General features: G+C 41.9%; 1 protein-coding gene across 1 annotated transcript; it reads right to left on the minus strand.

The window, feature by feature from the left end:
• Positions 1 to 16,829: 16,829 nt before the first annotated feature.
• Positions 16,830 to 21,821, minus strand: LOC113057206 (protein LBH). Its single transcript, XM_026224398.1, has 4 exons — positions 21,608 to 21,821; positions 17,966 to 18,026; positions 17,350 to 17,521; positions 16,830 to 17,186 (listed from the first exon to the last, which is right to left on the minus strand). Exons 2-4 carry the CDS (start codon positions 18,023 to 18,025, stop codon positions 17,134 to 17,136), a joined length of 285 nt encoding a protein of 94 aa, XP_026080183.1. The 5' UTR covers position 18,026; positions 21,608 to 21,821; the 3' UTR covers positions 16,830 to 17,133.
• Between the last annotated feature and the right edge of the window lie 111 nt (positions 21,822 to 21,932).

Consider the following 21,932-nt stretch of genomic DNA (forward strand, 5'->3'; position numbering starts at 1 on the left):
TGGTCATTTCTTCCCCCCAGGGCACCTGGCTGGTGGAGGTAGGCCTGGTGAAGGACCTGCCGGTGGCCGTACTGCTCGGAAGGGATTGGCCCGGCTTCGAGAAGCTGCTGTCCGCCGCCACTCAGCCTGCCAGCCCCAAGGGAAACTAATCTGTTTTATGATGTCTACCAACAGGCCGCTGGAGGGGGCTCTTTCGCCAAGGAACAGCAGGAGGACGACCGACTCAAGCACTGTTGGAGCCAGGTGCGAGTCGTGGATGGAGAGGACGTCCTCCCCCGGCCCCACCCTTTCCCACATTTTGTTGTAGAGAATGGCCTGCTGTATTGTGTTGGCCAGGGGGGGAGGAGAAAAAGTTACTAGTTGTGCCTCGAGCCAAGACCGAGACCATTCTAGAGCTGGCCCATTCCCACCCCATGGCAGGACACCTTGCGGCAGGATTGGAATGGACATAGTGGGGCCATGCCGAAGTCTGCCTACGGGCATGAGCACATCCTGGTCATCGTCGACTATGCCACCTGGTACCCAGAAGCAGTCCCCCTGCGGAAGGCCACCGCAAAGTCCATCGCCCAGGAGCTGTTTCTGCTGGCCAGCCAAGTCGGCTTCCCTCGGAGATCCTGACTGACCAGTGAACCCCCTTCATGTCCCGGCTAATGGCTGACCTCTGCTGGCTGCTGCGGGTGAAGCAGTTGAGGACCACTGTTTATCACCCCCAAACTGATGGCATTGTAGAGAGATTTAACCAGACCCTCAAGCAAATGCTCAGACGTGTGGCGGTGGAGGACAAGCGGGATTGGGACCTCATGATCCCCTACGTACTCTTTGGGATCCACGCAGTTCCCCAGGCCTCAACTGGCTTCACCCCCTTCGAGCTCCTGTTTGGCCATCAACCCCGGGGCCTCTTGGACGTGGCCCGGGAAGCGTGGGAGCAGCAGCCGGCCCCGCATCGTAACGTCATCGAACATGTCCGGCAAATGAGGGAATGGTTCGACCGAGTGATGCCGTTAGTCCGGGAACACCTCACCAGGGCCCAACAGGCGCAGCAACGTCAGTACGACCCGGTAGCCCAACCACGGGAGTTCCAACCGGGAGACCAACATGGTCCTGGTCCCCAGCTCCGCCTGCAAATTTCTGGCCTCCTGGAAGGGACCCTACTCGGTCCAGTGTTAATTTTGACACAAAATTTTAATTTAGTTTTAGCCTTAGTCTTTTGACTATAATTCTTTTTAGTTTTAGTCAAGTTTTAGTCATCTGATTTGTTTTAATTTTAGTCTTATTTTAATCAATTTTAGTCGACTAATTGCTTGGTATTTTAGTCAACTAAAATAAGACTAAAATCAACAACAGATTTACTAGACAATTTTTTACAGCTGGTATAGGAAACAAACTTAACCAAAATATATAAAACACAAATTCAACTTTATTTCAACACAACTGTGTCTTTATTTCGATTCAAAAGCTTTTATGCAGCAACAAACACTGTCATGACAATGTAAACAATAACTAGCTGCCAATTGACCATCAATAAAAGAAAAATAAAGTTAGGTCCAGGATCTTAAAGCTTACAGCTGAGCTAAACAATAAGTGCATACATTTAAAGTAAATATTTAATAAGTTGGGTGGATAAAAAAGTAACAAGATTTTATAAGGTATTCATTTGTCTAGCAATATTGTATGTTTTAAATACTACAATATTGCTAGATTAGTATGTATAATGATAGGATGTGAGCATTCATGTTTCACATGACTAATATAGAAATATTTGTGATATTGTCAACAAGTAGAACATTATAAAATATACTAAACATTAGTATTAATCAAATTTATGTATCATAATATTACGTATTAGTATTGTGCTCTCATCTAACTTGAAGGGGCTATTTTACAGTACTTTTCAGTTCGTAAAATTTAATGCTACAACATCTACGCACTGCAGTCTTCCAATTTTGCTTAGCTCAATAAACAAAAGAACATCGTTGTGAAATTACATTTGAGAAAATGTCCAGGTGGCTCGTCTGTAAATGTCTTTTCAAATTGGTTGTGTTCTTGCCACGAATGAGCGCTCCGCGTGCTTTACACTTTGTTTTGTTTTGTTTGTCGTCAAACGTGAAGTGAGCTGTGGACATTTTATCGCTCTTTTAGACCTCACCTCTTCGAATGCCGACTTCCCGGGAGCTCATTTAAAAACTGAAAACCTTCACTTCACGTCTCAATAAGTCAGGCTCGGATTGGTTCTCTTCTCTCATGCAGTCGTGCCTGTTCCGTTTTGCCGGTTCTTTTGTTCATTCCTTGCATCTCTCCCATCTGCTGATTTGATTTTCGTCACAGTCTATTTTTGTCTCGTCCTTTATTCGTTGACGATAATGTCAATCAATTTAGTCATAGTTTTAGTCTCCATCAGTGCCTTCTTTTTTAGTTTTCGTTTTGTTTTCGTCCGCAAAAATATTTTCGTGACGAAAATAATGACGAAAATATTTAGTCAACGAAATTAACACTGACTCGGTCGTGGAGAGGATTGGACCGGTCACTTACCGCCTGAGACAGCCGGGACGACGGCAGGCGGAGCAACTCTACCACATCAACCTCTTAAAGAAATGGGTGGGGACCCGGGACCAAGTAGCTGCCCTAAGCCTCACCGAGCCCGTGGTTGTGGATGTCAACCCCCACCTTTCGGCTACCCAGAAGACGGAGCTGCAGCACCTGGTCAGTCAGTTCCAGGATGTGTTCTCCTCTCAGCCCGGGCAGGCCAACGTGCTTCAACACCATATCCGGACGCCCCCAGGAGTCGTCGTTAGGCAACGGCCCTACCGTGTCCCGGAGGCAGGCTATTGAGGAAGAGGTCCAACAGATGCTAAAGTTGGGGGTAATAGAACCATCCCGGAGTCCGTGGTCCAGCCCCATTGTGATGGTCCCAAAGCCGGATGGCACCCTCCGCTTTTGTAACGACTTCCGCCGCCTGAACGAAGTCTCCGAATTCGACGGGTACCCCATGCCTCGGGTGGACGAACTGCTGGACCGGCTAGGAAGGGTCCAGTATATCAGCACCCTAGACCTCACCAAAGGCTATTGGCAGGTACCGCTCTCCGAGGCCGCCAAGCCGAAAACCGCCTTCTCCACCCCCAGTGGCCACTGGCAGTACCGGACCCTTCCCTTCGGCCTACATGGGGCCCCCGCGACGTTCCAGCGGATGATGGACATCCTCCTGTGGCCTCACCAAGCTTACGTGACCGCCTACCTGGATGACGTCGTGGTCCACTCTGAGGCGTGGGACGAACATCTGGATCGTCTGCGGAGGGTGCTCTCCTAAATGCCACCTAGCCCTCTCTGAGGCCAAGTACCTGGGCTATCAAGTCGGCCGAGGACTCATCCGGCCGCAAGACAAGAAAGTTGAGGCCATCCACGCCGCACCAAGACCCGAGACAACGACCCAGGTACGAGCGTTCTTGGGGTTGGCGGGTTATTACCGTTGTTTTATCCCCAACTTCTCCTCTTTAGCCGCCCCCCTGACAGACCTGACCAGGAAGGGGCAGCCGTCGGCGGAAGAAGCCTTCTCCCAGGTAAAAGCAGCTCCGGTACTACCTTCAGGGCCGCAAGTTCACCCTGGTAACCGACCATGTGCCCCTACAGTGGATGGCCCGTGCCAAGGACACCAACGCCAGGGTGACTCGCTGGTTTCTAGCGCTCCAGGACTTCCACTTTGAAGTCCGCCATCGAGCTGGGGCCGCCAACGTGAACGCCGATGGATCTCCCGGATCTGGACAGCTTATGCAGGTCTGTCAGGGGTCATTCCCCACCCTCCCCTAATTTCACCCCTACTGTCTACGTGTCTTCACAGGACCAGAATGACGCTTGGGGGGGGGATGTGACGAGCCCTCCCAGAGGAATCAGCTTCGCCCTGGAAACCAAAGCAGACCACCTGCACGTCCTCGTCACCGGCTGATCAGTCACAGCTGCTCCCCATCAGCCAGCACACTCAAAAGGAGCACATACTGCACTCAGAAGAGGTTCTCGAACCGAATGCAACACTGGTCTAATCCCTCTCTCCTTCCTTCACAGAAAGCAGCGAGAGACCGACAGCCCACACACTTTGGAGCACGTCAGGACACCCACTTTCACCTTGATTGGCACCGGAGAGCACACGGGAAGCACCAACCAGCAGAAAGCGGATCAGGACACTTCACCAGGCACCCTTCACTTATCAATAAACCCACCCTCCAGGGCATTTAATTCACGCACCTCTTGTCGAGTGATTCTTCACCCCGTGACAATATATATATATATATATATTATAAATGCCTACATATCATAATGGATAGTCATCGCATGTATCAGAATTAGGCTATCTATTTGCTCGCATACGAGCAGCTCCGTTTCATCTAGGAGACACGTTCTGTCTTTGCGCTTGCCAAATTCCACCATGTAAATAGCACATCCGTCATGGCACAAGCTCAACTGGCTCTTAAAGGGAATGGAAGATGAGACTCTGATTGGTTTATTGAGGGTTATGCCCACAAAAACTCCCATTACTCATTAAGAGAATAGGGACAACCCGTTTAGACCATGCGCCTGGCCGCGCAAACCATTTTTCCATCATTAAAATGGCAAAAGTGGATTTGGACACACCCTGAGTGCACCTGCGCCGTGCGTTTTACACTTTGCGTTTAGATAGTTAAAATAGGGCCCTAGATGTGCACACTGATAGGTCATTTACATACAAACTGCTAGCAATCAAATTGTATACTACATGACACAAACTGAATCTGTTTATTCTTCAGGCAATGAGATTGCCTGCTCATTATTTATATAGTGTGGTCCTGTGTTGATGGTACGCTGGTTTTAAATCATGCAATCAGAGTACATCTAAACCCCCCACCTCCCCCAGCTCCACCTATCTAGATTTGCTATGGGATATATGTATGCCTATTTGTGTATCAGCAGAAAAGATACATTTATACTCAAATAAATAAAACAGCTTGAACTGAGACATAGTGATCCAAAAATCTAAACGTGTTAGAAATCTCTTCCTTTACAAGTAATGTCTGAACAAAACCAATTCACTAAAATAAATCAGATTTTACTATTTTACTAATGAGAGATAGATTGTCAAACTATTTCCAAAGCATTAATATATTCTAGTACCTTTAATAGTGTAGACTGTCATTAGTCATCAGTGTGGGGCAGTGCCATCCTTGTCTTTGTGATATATATTAATATCTTTCTATATTACTATTATGTTTCATATAGTAAATAAAAAATAAGCTAATTTACAGTAACTTACAGAATATTGCAAATCCCCTGTTGATACTTCACTCGTACTGCGTCACTAGACGCTGCGGGAAACTCCTTTTCTCAGATTAATGAAGACTTTTTTTGCATCTGAAATGCCATTGAAATGATCCAAAACAGAGCTGCGTGAGCCTATTGCGAAGTAGCGCACCAGAGCCCACTAAATTTGGCAGGGCATCTGGCTATATAAGCAGGCGCTCGGCATAGGATCACTGATTCTCTCTCCTTCAGTGAAGACATCTTTGCTCTTCGCTGATTCTAAGAGATTTTAAGCCTTCACCTGCAAGCTGATCCATCCGTCGTTCTGCAGCAACAAGATCATCTCGCCACCACCATTCACTGCTCGCCGCTTGCAGCTCGCTTTCTTTTCAGAAGGCGCTCCCACCCCTTGCACCCCCCTCCCCCAATTTCCTTCCTCCCAGGAACCAGTGAGGGAAAAACAGTGGGATAGAGGATCATAGCGCTTGGATATGAGTGAGCTTATAATGGCTCAAGGCCCACATACCTCACTCTTTTCACAAAGAGAGGTTTCCCCAATCTCGTACTCCCATCCAAACCAGAGTTCCTTTGCAATCGCGAGTGACCTGGTCTTGTTTGAAGGATTGGATGACGAACCACTCGATGACAGTATGTCCCTAGCAGCCTCGGACACTGAGGATTTGTCAGGCTCCAATGCTGACCCCACCGCTGTGCCATGTGTGGAACCGATCGATGCCAGGGCTGGTATGGACACCAAGCTCAACCGTATCCTATCAAAAGCCATTGAGGAGCTTGGATTGGAGTGGTCTTCACCTGAAGAGCCCACTCGCAGTCCCCTAGACAAGTGGTTTCTGCCGGGATGCCGCCATATCCCTCCTCAGCAAACTGCACACTTCTTCCCGGAGGTTCACAACAAGCTGTTGAAGTCGTGATGCACCACATACTCCTCCGTTTCTCCCCCCCCAATTCTAGTCAACAGCACTGCACAGAGGGGCTATGATAAGCTGCCTGGACGAAGCGGTGGATGCACATCTATGCCCCACCCCCACCCCCCGCTGCCATCAGATGGAAGGCAAAGGCTGCTCTCTCGAAGCTCTGCCAAATTACTTCAGACCTCGCTGGTCATGCTTATACCTCAGCTGGCCAGTCTGCATCTGCATTACACTCTATAGCTGTGCTCCAAGTGTACCAGGCAAAGCTGCTTCATGCCATGGATGAGTTTGGGCCAGAACACTCATTCAGAGAGCTGTGCCATGCCACCGATTTGGCCCTGCGTGCCACAAAGATGACTGCACAGAACATTGGAAACAGATCGGAATCTGCATTCTGAATGACCTTGGCGACTGGCTTGTCTTAGCCCAGTCAGAGGCTGACCTGATAGCCCACAGATCCTCCCTCCTCAACCACTTAGAGTGCTTGGGGCTCAGGGTCAATTATGCCAGAAGCTTAATAATTCTCAGCCAACAACTTTAATTTCAACTCAATCCAAATGACAGCTCTGCAAAGCTCACCGGAAGCCTCACCGGAACGTCTCCTGGCTATACAGTGGCTGACAACCACCTTCACGATTGGTGTGTCCCTTCCTTTCAGAGTCTTTCAGAGGATGCTGGGCCTTATGGCCTCTGAGGTGCCAGTTCTGCAGTTAGGCCTCCTTCACATGTGGCTTCTTCAATACTGCCTGAAACCCCTGGTTCTATCCCGAGCTTGGCATCACGGACGCCTTTATATCAAGGTGGATCAAGCCTGCGTCGCAGCTCTTGCCCCTTGGAAAGACCCTTTGCGGTTCAAACAGGGTGTACCCCTGGGGATGATGCACAAAAGTAAGGTCATCTTCACCGATGCATCAAACACGGGCTGGGGAGCGCTGTGCGAAGGCAGACCAGCCTTTGGTACGTTATTGAGTGAAGAGACAAAGCTGCACATCAACTGCCTGAAAATGCTGGCAGTATGGCAGGCCTTACAGTCCTTCCTAGCACATGTAGAAGGATGCCATGCCTTAGTCCAATCTGACAACATGATGGTGGTATCCTACATAAATCCCCAGGGCAGCCATTCCTCCTCCATGTTCTGAGGGTGCTCAAAGGCCCCCCTTTGAACCTCCGCAATCCACTGATATTCGACCCCAGTTGCTCAAGACCTGGAGGAGATTTGTAGGGAGTTCAAAAAGTTCAAAAAGGCCAGTCTCAAGTGGCTCAAGAGAGATCTCCACACTCAGGCAAGGCCTTTCTCCCACCTGGAATTTTGGAGCTGTGGATATGTCCAGAATTGAATAGCTTGAAGTGAACTTTCACTTCTTTATATGGGAACCCACAGCTCAACCCAGTTAGCTTGCCAGTTGATCCAGTGCTGGAGTTCTTGCAGGCACAGTTCTCCGCAGGGTTATCCCACTCCACCTTGAAGGTTTCTGTGGCAGGTCTAGCCGCTTACCACACCCCTCTCAGTTATCAGTCTTTCAGGAGAGACCCACTAGTTACGTACTTCCTCTGTGGTGCGCTGAGGCTGAGGCCTCCAGCCAGGTGGAACTTATGCTAATTGGTGGATTGGGATGCTATTACATAGCCTTGAGTCTTCTGATCTCCCCTATCCTTTGGAGGTCAAGGCTCATTCCTCCAGAAGTTGGCCTGACGTTTCGACACAGCTCAAGTTCCTGAAGGGGAACGTCTCTAGGTTACACATGTAACCATGGTTCCCTGAGGGAATGAGAGGCTGTGTCTCATTGCCATATTTCCAGCATCCTTGCGAGTGCTTCCTTCATTCTACCAGAAGCTGCCGCTAATACAAATCTTAAAATGCTAAAAACACCAATACGAACATGCTCAAATGGAGTGATCATTTAAAAATAAAGACATGTTTGTAATTATTAGAAAATACATGAGGTAATTTAAAGGATTTTTATTAGCTTCATAAATTCAAAGCTTTTAGAATTATTATATTATTAAGAAACTGCTTATTAAGAAACTAAGAAACTAAATTAAGAAACTAGGATTCTAGATGTTATACTTTTAGGTCACGTGGACGCTGTATAATGCATGTGTATTGGAATCAGAAAACTAGGTCAAAACAGGAAAAAGGAACACTCAAACTAAATCAAAACAGAACATAATCTGAACAGTGTGTTTTTTAATCATATCTAGCTTCACTTCCTGTCCAAATAACTTTAGACAGTATTCCCTGAGATGCACACATACAAACACACATACTTGCATGCAGATACATGCTTGCAAATGAAGAGCTACCTGTAACAGGATTGTGTAAGTGCATTCTTATTTTAGTTTCTCTTGTTTTGTGTTCATTCATCTCTCAACTGAATGAAAATACTTCTTCATAAATATTACTTTTTTTAAAGATGAACAACAGGAAAAACTTTTCTTTCTCAAATCTTGAATAAACCTTTTCTGTGCTATCTGTATATCTCAACTAAAGTAGGTTCAGAGTTTTTAAAACATACTGCACATGTGCATACTTGTCTGAAAACCACTGTTCACCCAAGTACTGAAAGGAAATATGCACACACACACGCAAACAGACACACACACACACACACACACACCCCCACAACATGTCAACAATTAATGGATGGCATAGGTATTTGATTGAAATGACATTTAGCATGTCTGCCAAGAGGTTAATGGAGGAAAAAATACAACTTTAGTATATAGGAAGACAGAGATGGACAAACAAAAGTGAGAGGGAGAATATAAAATAATTTTCTGTGGTCTAAAACACAAAGATTACATGGACACAGTAGTCAACACTCATGAGAGGGTGTTAAATAAAAACGTCTCAGGTTAAGAATGTAACCATGGTTCCCTGAGTAGGGAACAAGACACTGCGTCCTCTAGGGGTCGCTATGGGGAACACCTTGTCGTGACCCATGTCTGAAGCACACATTGAAAAAACACCAACTTGTTGTCCGGCTACAGCCTCTGACTTCACTACCGCCACGACTATAAACAAGCACCGGGATAACACGTCATTCACTTCTTCCTTCTTACATTTGTAACCTGAGACGTTCCGTTCCAAGGGAACTTCGTGGCGAGCACTAAGTACCAACTCTACCATTTCTATGGGAGTTGCCCCTGGGACGTTTAAATGGCTGTCTGTGACAGTACCCCTTATGGCCAAAGGCCTAAGCTACATACCCAACTAAATTGTTAGGGCCTCGGCCCAGAAAAGAGCTTAAGGCTTTAAATCAGGAAAGATTCCTTAAAAGGGATACAGCTAAGAACCTAGCATTTTCTACCAAGTCTTGCCTGTCACACAGGGGCTACCGCTAGCTAATGCATAAGCTTGCTGAAAGAGCTGTGTAACAGTTCTCTAGTAGAAACACCCTGTTTAGATGGGTATCCGAGGATACATAGGTGGAGTGGCGCCCAAGATGAACGGGGCTTTTACCAACTCAAGAAAGGGCACGAAGCAACAACGTGAAGCTCTCACCGTATAGGATTTTAGAAAGAGCGCAGAATAGTAGCGTGCGAACTTACCACAGTGTGGATTTCAAAAAAGTGTGCAAAGACTTCACGTGCACACTTACCATAGCATGGATTTTCACATACTGTTCTAAGGAGGGGCTCTCGTGGCACTCTGATATAGCAGCTCATAGATAGAAAAACAGTATGATTGAGAGTCATCAACTCGATCTGTGGAAACAATACTGGAGCGCTCTGGGAAAAACAGAGAACTCAGTCTCAAATGAGAGGAGAACTTTGAGCTCAGAGTAGCGTGCTCATAGGCGACCCTTTTTGGAAAAAGGGGAGCGCTGCTAAACTACCACGAGAATCACCCAAATAGCCCCTCATGTTGAGGGAAGCGATGCTTGAAGTGTATAAACAAATACACAGTGGCTGAATGGAGCCCAAGGAACCAAGGTCTAATCATCTGATGAAAGGGAATGAGGCGGAGCCCGTAACCCTTACTGTACAGGATTTCAGAAAGTGCGCAGAGTCTTGCATTCACACTTACCACTTACGTGGATTTTAGAAAGTGTGCAAAGTGTTCAAGTGCACATTGACCACCATGTGGTTTTGAGAAAGTGCATAAAGCTTAGCATGTGTACCTAAAGGTTCATAAACATCGCACGGGAGAGGCAAGCTCAATTTTACAAACCTCAGACGAGGGGAGCATCACCTGAGGCAGCATATACAAGAAGACTTCTGTAACTGCCACCTCCACTTCCCGCTAGATGCGACAGCACCACTAAGAGACCCCTCAGGGTGACCTGGCCAGATATCCATGAAATTCCCTGTAGTGCTATGCCATGCCTGATGATCAAGGAGGCTCCCGCAGAAGCCTGTGATCTCAGCCACTTAATACCAGAACATGAAGCCGGATGGCTGGTGCTGGCGAGTGTTTAGTAAACACTGTAATTGAGCACTGCAAAGGAAACTCACAGAGTTTATTAGTAGACACATAACCACCAGCAATTTAATACACATAAGTATATACAGAGAGGGTTACATTCTCACCCACCCTTCTGTGCTGGAGCCCCGCTCAAGGGGCACCTCTTTTTAGTACGGACCATCAGTAAGGAGGTTGTCATGAACATAAATCCAGCCAAGAACATTATAGGTCCAGGATAGGAGACTGTTATGCGAAAGGATTTCCACCTTTCCTCGATCAGGTGAACAGCTGGTGGTTACAGGAGAATTAGGAAGGGGAGGATAAAAGCAGAAGTTAAAATTCCCTGAAGGGAATGAGTAGATTTCTCGGTATCCCTCTGATTCGGACGAGAATGCTGCCTCATCTGGATCACATCCCTTAGGTTCTGCTTATTTTCTTCATGACCCATGATTCAATTACCCTTACCCGCAGGTGGGGGAGGAGCGCGAGTCATGACACTAACCTTCTGTGCCCGTCTTTGATCCTCAGAATGAGACAGTCCAGGACCCCTATGTTGTTCGGGCTCAGACCTGGACCTTTGTGGAACAGAGGATCTAAAAGCAGCAGAGCGCGCCTTAGTCTCCCTGAACTTCTCAATCACCATCTAAACAGAAATACCGATAAGTTCAGAAGGCGAAACCTGAGTATCGAGAAGAAAGCCTTTTCTTTCTTCCCAGTGTCTGCCAGGTTCATCCACAGATATCTCTCCGCTGCCACCATGGCCGCCATAGTCCCGCCCATGGTCGGCCTGCTTGGTAGCATGGAGAGAGGTCCGTGGTGCGTCACGGCTACCTGATCAGGAGAAAGGCCCTTGCCTCCATCCAGGTCTCTGAGCAGATTAGCCTGATATGCTTGAAGCATAACCATCTGGTGTAACAAAGCCACAGCCTGACCTGCTGCAGTGTATTCCTTGCCATTTAAGCCAGATGAATATCTGAAGGGGCTTAGATGGCAAGGAGGGAGCTTACGAGAGGATGTCTCCCCCACAGAAAGAATAATTTTTTTAGCTCTTTCTACAGGGGGAATTCTCTCATAGCCGCTTCGATGTCCGCAGATTTACTCTAATGCCGAAACCAATGGATGCGAGAAGAAAACGGCCTCTTTCATTTCTTTTTGATGTCTGTATGGAGAAATTTTTTTGGCTTTACAGTGTCACCTTGTGAGCGCATTTTCATGGCAAGTCCAACTTTGCCCTGGCGCGATCCATAACCTCTAACAGCTTTACATACGCAGGGCAGGAGAATTGAGAAGGCTCAGCCTCAGCTTCTTCGCCATCCTCAAATATTTCATGCTTTTCCTGGGTAAAAGCCCAGCAGAGCACTAACCTCAGTACCAGATAGTGTTAAAGATATAACATCATCCTCCCGAGGCTCTCTCTCGTCCGCCACCATTACGAGCGCGAAAGGGAAAATCCATGTTTAAAACATTCAAACAGATCCACCTGTATTCTCACGAGCTCATTCTCCCCCATGCCTCAGCAGCTGCAGGTCCTGAACCGCGGGAAGCAGAGGAGAGACGAACGAGAGTGGAGCTTTTTTCCTTGAAAAAATGCTCACAATGCATGCAGATTGCCTCCTCAAAGATATTGCGTGCGTGCTCTTCATCCAAACAAATGACGCAAAGTTTGCATGTGTCATCGGGTGTCAAAGAACGCTCGAATGCTCACATTGTCTAAACGCTTGCTAGTATTCACCATGATATACAGAGAAAGATCGCTCTTACCAGTTCTTTCAGATGCATGCTTCAAACAGAACAGTCAGTGAAGACGAAGAAGAGAATGACGTGTTCTCCCGGTGCTTGTTTATAGTCGCACAGGTAGTAACATCAGAGGCTGTAGCCGGCCAACAAGTTGTTGTTTTTTCAATGTATAATTCAGACACTGGTCACAACGAGGTGTTCCCCATAGCAACCCCTAGAGGGCGCAGTTCGAAGTTTAGGACGCAGTTCGAAGTTCCCTTGAAAGGGAACTAATCCAACATCATAAGAATGCTTATGATTAGATGTTATTTCCAGTAATATTATTGCAACATACTGACCTATAAAAAGTGTATTTAAAGGAACAGATCACCAATTTTTCATTGTTCACAAATGAAAATACTGTCTGCTCAGCTCTCTTTCTCAGTTTCATGAGAGATGTAGCAATGTCTGATTTGATACCAAATGAGTCAAGTCTTTTTACTGAATTGGATGATACAATGAACACAGTTTTGCACAACCTGTTACCCGAGGATAAGAAAATTACACAATTTTTATTTTGAGTGACTTGCTCCTTTATTTCTGCTGATTGCAGAATGTAGGAGGATTTTCAGTATGTTTGCAGGCATGTTTGTGCATGTGTGTAGATAGAAGTGTTTCCTCATTACAATCTTACCTACCTGTATTTGAAATCAGCTGTTTGAAGACAGCAAAGACAAAGTGAGGGGAAGATAAAAGCAAATCTCTTCCTTTAACTACAGAGATAAACTTTACTAGAGCATCGTCGAGTACGGCAGACTGTTGAATGAGTGGGACGCCTCTGAGCAGAAATTTTATACATTTATAATATGAAAGAGTAAAATAAACTATCTCAACAAATGGCATGAACAAAAAAAAAATATAAGATTGGGACTGCAGCTCTGATGATAACAATGATGAGGAGAATGCAGCTGATAGCTGTGTTGCTAATCAGGCTCCAGCTGAACTAGGTCAAGTGCCACTATCCATGTCTGATGTAACCAAACCCCTACGTTGAACCATCTCCATAGTTACACAGCCCAAGCACAGAGGGGTTTTGACTGAAGTGGAAAAGAGATAAAAAGGAAAACAATGACATGAACTGAGGACAGGCAATGCAAATCCGGAAATAGTGTACTGGTGTTTCAGTACGTTCCTTTTATTCAGTGCTTGAATTCATAAAATAAACAGGTTGACCTTCACACATACTTACACTTACTTTCTTACACACATACTTAGCATGGTGATGTGACAGTGACATTAAAGGAATGGTTCACCCAAACTTTAAATTTGCTTAGAAATTAAGAATTAAGCTTGTTTGTTCATTGGAATAGATTTGGAGAAATTCAGCATTACATCACTTGCTCAGCAATGGATCCTCTGCAGTGAATGGGTGCTGTCAAAATGAAAGTCCAAACAGCTGATAAAAAACATGACAATAATCCACAAGTAATCCACATCAATCCAGTCCATCAGTCATTTAGTTGAACCGTTGTGTCTGTCTAAAATATTAAAACAGTCTTCAATACATAATATTGATTTCTCCAGTGAAAAAGTAATCTTGCCTGAATCAGGAGAGGAAAAAAATATGCACAGATCAAGCACCGTCTATGAGCAAAAACAGTCCAAAGCAGCTAAACAAATATGTTGGTGGATTTTGATGTGCGATGACTACAAAGAATGGACTTTTGGAATGGAAGAAACATTATTATTGTTTATGGACTTGTATTTTGTTCAGAATTGATGGTTTAAAGCCTTGATAATGGTTTCATTTACTACAATCACAGTTTTTCACTTCATATGTTGTTAATGATGGATGAGGGTCGTGTGGATTACCTGTGGATTACTGTGAGGTGTTTATCAGATGTTTGTAATCTCATTCTGTCGGCACCCATTCACAGCAGAGAATCTACTGGTGAGCAAGTGACGTAATGCTAAATTTCTCCAAATCTTTTCTGATGAACAAATAAGCTCATTTACATCCTATATGGCCTGAGGGTACGTAGATTTTCAACAAATTTGTATGTTTTTTTGTGTGTAACTACTCGTTTATTACTGAAGTGCCAGATGTGATCAGTGAAAGTAGAGTGCATGCCATGCTGTCATGGGATTTTTGGATCAGTGAGGAGACAATGGCCATTACATGCATTAGACTGAACTTGAGTCATCAGGGTCATGTTAATCACAGAGAGGTCATCGAGCTCCATGGGAGCTTAATCTCTTCATGCCCCCTTTATCTTTAGGACTTAGTGCTCTTATACACAAGGACTCTGTGGTCAGTCTCATACTGAAATCACTCATTCATAATCATTTTATTTCTGGAATGATTGTGATTTCACTTAAAATATAGTACCAGTGCCTTATAAAGTGCCTTGTCTGTGTGTTGTGTTTTTACACTAGACTCAGAAATTGCTAGTAAATGTCACAAATGATTACAAGGAAATAGCAACACATTGAATGAAACATGAACATAAACATACTCCAATAATCTTTGTTTAATTTACAACTACAACCTGATTTGAGTTCTGAGTTCCCACCAGACTACATAATTATGTAATGTAGATAATTAACATAACGATTCAGGTGAAGTTGGGGTGGTGGAAGGTGTTATTTTGTGTCCTTGTGTTGTGATGGACAGGATCACATGAAAATGCTCGTCCCAAACAAAATCCCCATTATTCCCTGCCATTTTGGGAACAATGGGATTATAAACTACACAAAACACTGCAATTATAGTTTCTAAGAAAACATTTCTCTGAGCTAAATGGTGTAAATATGAATAGATAAAACAAAGGAGATTTAATGGATGAAGAACACACACTCAGCAGTTATCTAATATCAATCTTTATTTAAACCAAACAAATGAACAAACAAAAATGTGTACATATAAAGAGCAAGCGTAATATTAAAATATCAATTAATTTTGATAAAGTTTGACGATGAAATGAAGGCAATTGAGTGCAAATCTTTAATAGAAATCTAAAATTAAAATAAAATAAAATAAAAAATTCTGATCGGGGTTTTCCAGAAGATGCTGGTTAATCATGTAATTTCCAGTTATTCTTTAAAAAGTACTTAAAGTCACAACTGTCACTGCATGCCAATACAAAAAGATCAGAAATCCTGATGGAGACACCTCATATGATAGTGTTGGGAAGTGTTTTATGGCAAACTCATAAGATACTTCAAAAAATAGACTATAAACAACACCAAGGCATTTTCACTATAAGAATTTAGAAATTGTGAAAATATCATTAGGGTAATGTATATTGTGAAGTGGTTCAAGAATCACGTTAATATTACTACAACGTCTAAACTATTACTGTTAAAGTAGATATCATCATGTAAAAATGTACATGAAAAGGTAAGTGACGTTTGCCTATATGTGCAATACTCGCAGACACAATATCAGAGTTTGCCTTCCCAGTATTTTCCAGCATGATATGGTGTATCAATCATGCCTGATGTACAAACGGTTTAGAATAAGTTCTATAATACTCAAGGATAAGTGTCTGTTTAAATTCCTAGCCCTAAGAAAGAAAATAGTAATAGCACGCAATGCTTGTTTTAGTAGACACAACTAATTATAGCCAGAAGTTACACTTTATAATAGGCAGTCTCCATCTGTAGTCCAGTGCGGGACTCTAGCTCCAGCAGTTGTGCTTTGAAAATATTGTGTATGTGCACAAACGCCTCTAATAATTTAAAGTCTGCAGAAAGTCAGACAGGGCTTGGAGATATTAGGAAGTCCTTGTCCCCAGGCTGATTGACAGGCAGACATGTTTGAAGTTCAGTAGCAGTCATTCCTCACAAGCCTCAGCCAGATGGTGAGAAGAGAGAGTTTTCAGCCGCAGAGCGTGTAATGAATAATTTTCACATGAATGAGAGATTCACAGTGGTCACTGCAATCTTTTTAGAATTTGCATTCACAGGCTTCTGGGCTACATCAAAGTGGAGGGCATGATAACAAATCAATACATCTCTCTCTAGATTTGAAATGGATCATCAAAGCATCCAAAACCACTGAGTATGTTGTGCTCATTACACGGTTCTCATTACACGGCCAATAAACATAAACAGTAAATATACATAAATATTTGACCACAGAAAGCTGCGATTTAACTTTCTGAGCTCAAATATTTATGTGGACCTGGCAATCAGTTTCCCACATTGCTGTGCTTGTTTAAATCTGTATCACTTTGTGATATTTACATCTCACACATTACATTAATTTTATATTTTACATCCATTTATTTGATAAGTATCTGAGTATTAAGTGAAGTAACATAATCAGCTGTCAATAAAGCTAAATATTAGAGCAATACTGGTTAGCTGACTGTACCTTACTTACTTGAGATCCAGGAACTGTGTTTTTTTTTATACATTTATATTGAATGATATTCTGTACATTCATATTCTCAGATGAATTGCGCTCATAGGATCCATTTTTGTTGTGCCATTCAAATTCTACTCATTTTCAGTATATTCTCAGACATAGAGGATACTTTCTGCATCATGAAAGAAAAACTAGGCCTTCAAGTCTGAAGGCAATGTAAGATTGCTAAAGCCCCTTTCCAAAGATAAAATGTGTCATGAGTCTGATCTTAAAAAGTACAGAAGACTTTCAAAAGTCTTTTTAAAGCCATGAATGTGTTATAAAGGGTGTTCAGATATCGCATTGTGTTGCTCGTCAGTATTTGTGTCTTTCTAAGTGTGAAAATTTTGTGAGAACCAAGACTTGTGATAATGGCAGACTTGTGACAACGTATTTGTTGAATTTCAGTCACGCTCAGCTGCCCCTGATGTTTCCAGGCTGCTGCACTTGACTTCATCTGAGGGAGGGGAATGCATGCAAGTCATTTATAAAAATAACTTCTGTAAACTGAATCACATATAAGCAGAATTCAGGCAGCATATATTCAGATGGTACTCTTGAGATTATTGCACACTGCAGTGTTGTGAAAAATTATTAAAATGAATTATTCTCTCACACACCTGTACTCTGGCTGTGTGATATCTGGGTTTGGCTGGAAGGGTCTGTGCTTCTCAGGTCATCTGGGGGCCAACGTAACTCTCCGCTCTCCACCTCTCCCTCTGTGGGCTCCACTACGATGGAGGGCACTCGCTTGAACACCTTGGGGTGGCGTTCCTGTGTATCTGGGAAAATCTGAAAATAAATGAGGGTAGATTTTGATTGTCATGTTGAATGTTCCATTTACAGTAAGTTTATTGACTTAAAGGAACAGTACAGCCCAATACTTTAAATATATTATCACATTCACCCACATTTGGGTCTAAGCCTGCATGACTTTCTCTTTTTTTCAATGCAACACAAAATGGAATGAAGAATAACTAGGGTGTTTTCATTAAATGAAACTGAAAGTGAACCAGGGCTGTCAAGCAACAAAGTGACGAAATAACACCAAAAACTATTATTGTATTTGTCACACAAAGCTATTGTATGACTTCAGAAGACTTGGAATATAGCAGAAAATAAAATAGACATACACATACACACACACACACACACTGTATATATATATATACTATACTATACTATATATATTTGAAGCTGAAGGTGAAATGACCAGTGAAAAGATTAGATACCAACCTGAAAGGAAACGCCTTGGTCTTCTAGACTGTGTTCTGGGTTGTTCATTATATCTGTCATTCTAATGGGGAAACAAAACACAAATCAACCTAAAATGCAATTTTCACTTCATTATTTATACTTAGTTTTCACTGAAATATACAAATAAAGACCTACAGATGATTCAAATAAGAAGACTGAAGTATTTTTGGCGACCAAAATGTATATAGACAGAAATTATAGAGCTTAAACTACAGTTTAAAAGTTGGCATCATTAAAATAATGTGTTTAAAGCCTCTTTTGCTTACTAACACTGCATTTATTTAATAATAATATATATATATAAAGATATTAATATTGTAAAATATTATTATAATTTAAAAGCAGCTTACTTCTATTTGAATATATGTTAAAATGTAATTTATTACTATGATGCAAAGTCAGATTTTTAGCATTTTAGTCCTTCAGAAATATGATCCTTTTGATCAATTTAATATGACCTTGCAGAATAAACTAAAATCTTACAGACCCCGCTAAACCCTCAATGGTTTATAACACGTGTACAGCAATAAACATCAGCAACACTGAAGGAACAGGTCACCTCAATACTAACAAAATAACATTTCATTCCAGTCTATTTTTCTTCCATGAAACACAAAAGGAAATCTTTCCATGTTTTGCTCATCGTGATCATTAATTTTGTGTTTCATAGAAAGAGAAGAACACACGGTGGAACCAGGTGAGTAAATAATGAGATTATTTTAATTGTGCCTAAACTATTCCTTTAACAAAAAAGACACACTGATCTAAATTCGTGCTCCAACAAGTCAGTTGCAGCATTTGCATGTTTGTTTAAGTCCGTGATCCCTGAAAAAAATCCCTTCCTGACTCTTGTTCAGACTGTCATGGTTTTAACAGCATGCACACAACCAAACACGCCACCTAAACTTTGCTCCAGGCTGCGGTGTGACAGTGACAACACTGGTGTGTGCAGGTGGGAATGCAAATATGAAGCTTTGTAAAATAATGAAACGGGCCTCCATCATACTCATTCAGCTGATGGTGGTCTGAAGGACTCGACCCTGTTTGCAGTCTGTTGAACACACAGAAGTCATAGTCGAATGCTGAAGGATAATAAAACTGTGAACACATAAGCCGACACACTAGCACACCCACGCTCACGCACACTCACAAATCCCGTTCAATTATTCAACAGTTAAAGACTAGATAGTACAAAGGCCTATTAAAACTATTCGTGTTATTTTGACAATGAGACCCAAATTGATCAAATTGGAGTGCCCAGTGTGGTTATCATTAACTGAAAATAGTTTTTATTACTTGAAATAAATTTGAAATAAACAAAACCTTAATATTAGATGAAAAACTTAATGGTTCAGAGCTTTAACTCAGAGCTAAAAAATTTTGTGACTAACTGAAATAAAATAAGTTTAAGGTGAAGTAATAAAATGAGTAAAACTGAAATAGTAACTAAAGCTACAGTATATAGAAATGTTTGCTCACACAACAAAATAGTAAAAAATTACAAAAGCACATTTTTTTAAAACAAACTAAAATTAAGATGACTACATAAATATGAATCAAAGTACTACAATAGTATTACAAATTAAACAATGTTAAAACAACACTATGAAAAGCAGATATAAATTAGAGAAGTCATTAACTGTAGAGAAAAAGAGGAACCTTTTGCACTGATGGGCAAGCTCTGAGTGAACTGTGAAGATGTTCTTGCTAAAGTTTGTTTCTGGCTATATAACAGCATTTTAAAGTTTTTAGATGAGAATGGAAGTAAAGAGAAAGTGTGAAAGAGAATATTTAACAGATTTCTGTGGAGTGTTAGGAAAGATGTTACCAGGGAAGCGCTATTAGGAGCATGCTGAGTCTAATTGTTTGAGTGGTATTTTGCAAAGAATGGTGAGGCTGTTGAATGCAGTGTGTTTTATGTCTATATTATGGTGTCATTAGAACAACACTGATAGATCCTCTTAATGCTGTCCTTTAATTATGGCTTTGTTAGGGTGCATATTAAGGCAGCTCAACTCACTGCCTTTAAAACAGACAAACATGCCATAAAGCATATTAAATGTTCCTTGATCACTTCACCAGTTGTAAATGTTTTAAATCCTGAAAGCCTCTCTTTTCCTTCATGACTGTAATCTTTCATGAATAATAAAAATAAAACAGTCACTCTAAGTGAACTCACAAAAGGCCTAGACATGATTTGGCATGTATGGTGACGTCTGTGCTTTGCAAAAAATCATCTGGCAACCAGAGGCCTTTGGCACTGTATTACAATTATTTCAAAGTAATTCTTGTAAATTCCGCCCTTGCTTATGGGCATTGATACAAGCGCACACACATTTGTTTCTGTGAACTGTGGGGACTTTCCATAGGCTTCTATTACTGACCAAACTATATTTTCTATCTCCTAACTCTAAACCTACCCCTTACAGAAAACCTGTTTGCATTGTTAAACTTTCATATAAACACAATTTAATATTTAAAAAAAAATACATCAGGTTTTACTATACTTGTGGGGACATTTGGTCCCCACAACATAGCATAATGAACACACGTGTGTACACACACATACACTCTAGACCTCATGCATCAAGGTAAATTAGACTAGACCTAACATACAACAACCAAGAGGTGTGGAGATTGTTGTGGGAAATATGATGCCATATTTATATTTTATGGTCAGTCCATGACTTTATTCAAAATACAGTGCCTTTTTATTTTTTTTGCTATTATGTTTACATATTTTTTATATTTCCATATATATTTCTAAACAAGCAAATAGACTTGACTTTTTTTTTTTTTACCAATTTAGCCATAATTATACATTAAGTGCCATGGCACTTTTATGAATAGGTTGTTTACAATACAAAACCATAGTAACAGGACTGAATATTTAAAATCGCCCCCTACTGACAATCCTCATCCTTAAAGATTCAAACCCTTGGATGACTGTCATTATGTCAGAGCTATTAATTTATTTTGATAAAATTGGACATCATTGTGATAATTATTAGAGTTTAGTTAGAATGCAACAGTGTTGATGCATAAACTGGGGGAAAATTTGAATCAAATCTAACAAATATATTATTAGAAAACATTAGCTTTTCTTTTAATATTCATTTGATAATACAATAAAGAGAAGTGAGAAGTTAAGGGCTGGGACAGACCAAAAGGAATTTACTTGAAGAAAAACAACAGGTGAACATGTCTATTACAACACATATTTAAAAGTTAACTCATGTTTTCTCTGTTACAGTAGAGTAATTCTCTATATAATACTCCCATATAATAAAATGATTTTAAGGTTTCATATAGCCTATTTTAAGTGTGACTAATATGTAACTCCATCAAGGCAAATGCATAAACAAAATCAAAAAAAAAAAAAAAAAAAAAGCTGCCAAATTGAATAGTCGCAGATATATTAATCAATACAACAGCCATATAAGCCATTAAAAGGATGTAGACACTAATTAATGATTCAGTTCTTCTGTAAATTTGTTGTCGAATCTTAAATGTTGAAACAATTGACATTATATAATATGATTTTAATAATACTCTAAGCTATTTTGTTTTCACCCTTCATACTAAAACTATAACGGACCACAAATTTTATATATGACATACCTTTATTCTGTCCGCTTCTGTTCTTGAAGCCCGAGAAATGTTATTATATTGAGTATATCCTCCAGTTAAACTCGCACAGCTTCCGTTTTCATCAGTCCGTCCAGTTCGAGCGCGCATCTGACCTGCAGCGGAAACTTACTGTTGAATGCTGTCATAGTGCTTGTGCTCATCCTGCCAACGTCATTCATTTACATGTTGAGAGCTGCACACATGCAACATCAATCGCCCAACGATTGGTTATGAGAAGCACGCATCCACGTCGTCATCACAGCTTGCTTGTTCATGTAATTTTTGGCATCTCAGATTCCAGATGATGATTATTACG

This window comes from Carassius auratus, chromosome 38 (genome assembly GCF_003368295.1).
Source record: "Carassius auratus strain Wakin chromosome 38, ASM336829v1, whole genome shotgun sequence".
Taxonomy (NCBI): Eukaryota; Metazoa; Chordata; class Actinopteri; order Cypriniformes; family Cyprinidae; genus Carassius; species Carassius auratus.

Excerpts from the sequence above, each read along its gene's own strand:
- LOC113057206 (XM_026224398.1), bottom strand. The coding sequence starts at position 18,025 with ATGACAGATATAATGAACAACCCAGAACACAGTCTAGAAGACCAAGGC. Across the intron at positions 17,522-17,965 it reads ACCAAGGCGTTTCCTTTCAG|ATTTTCCCAGATACACAGGA; the intron begins GTTGGTATCTAA and ends ATTTATTTTCAG. Across the intron at positions 17,187-17,349 it reads ATCACACAGCCAGAGTACAG|ATGAAGTCAAGTGCAGCAGC; the intron begins GTGTGTGAGAGA and ends CCCCTCCCTCAG.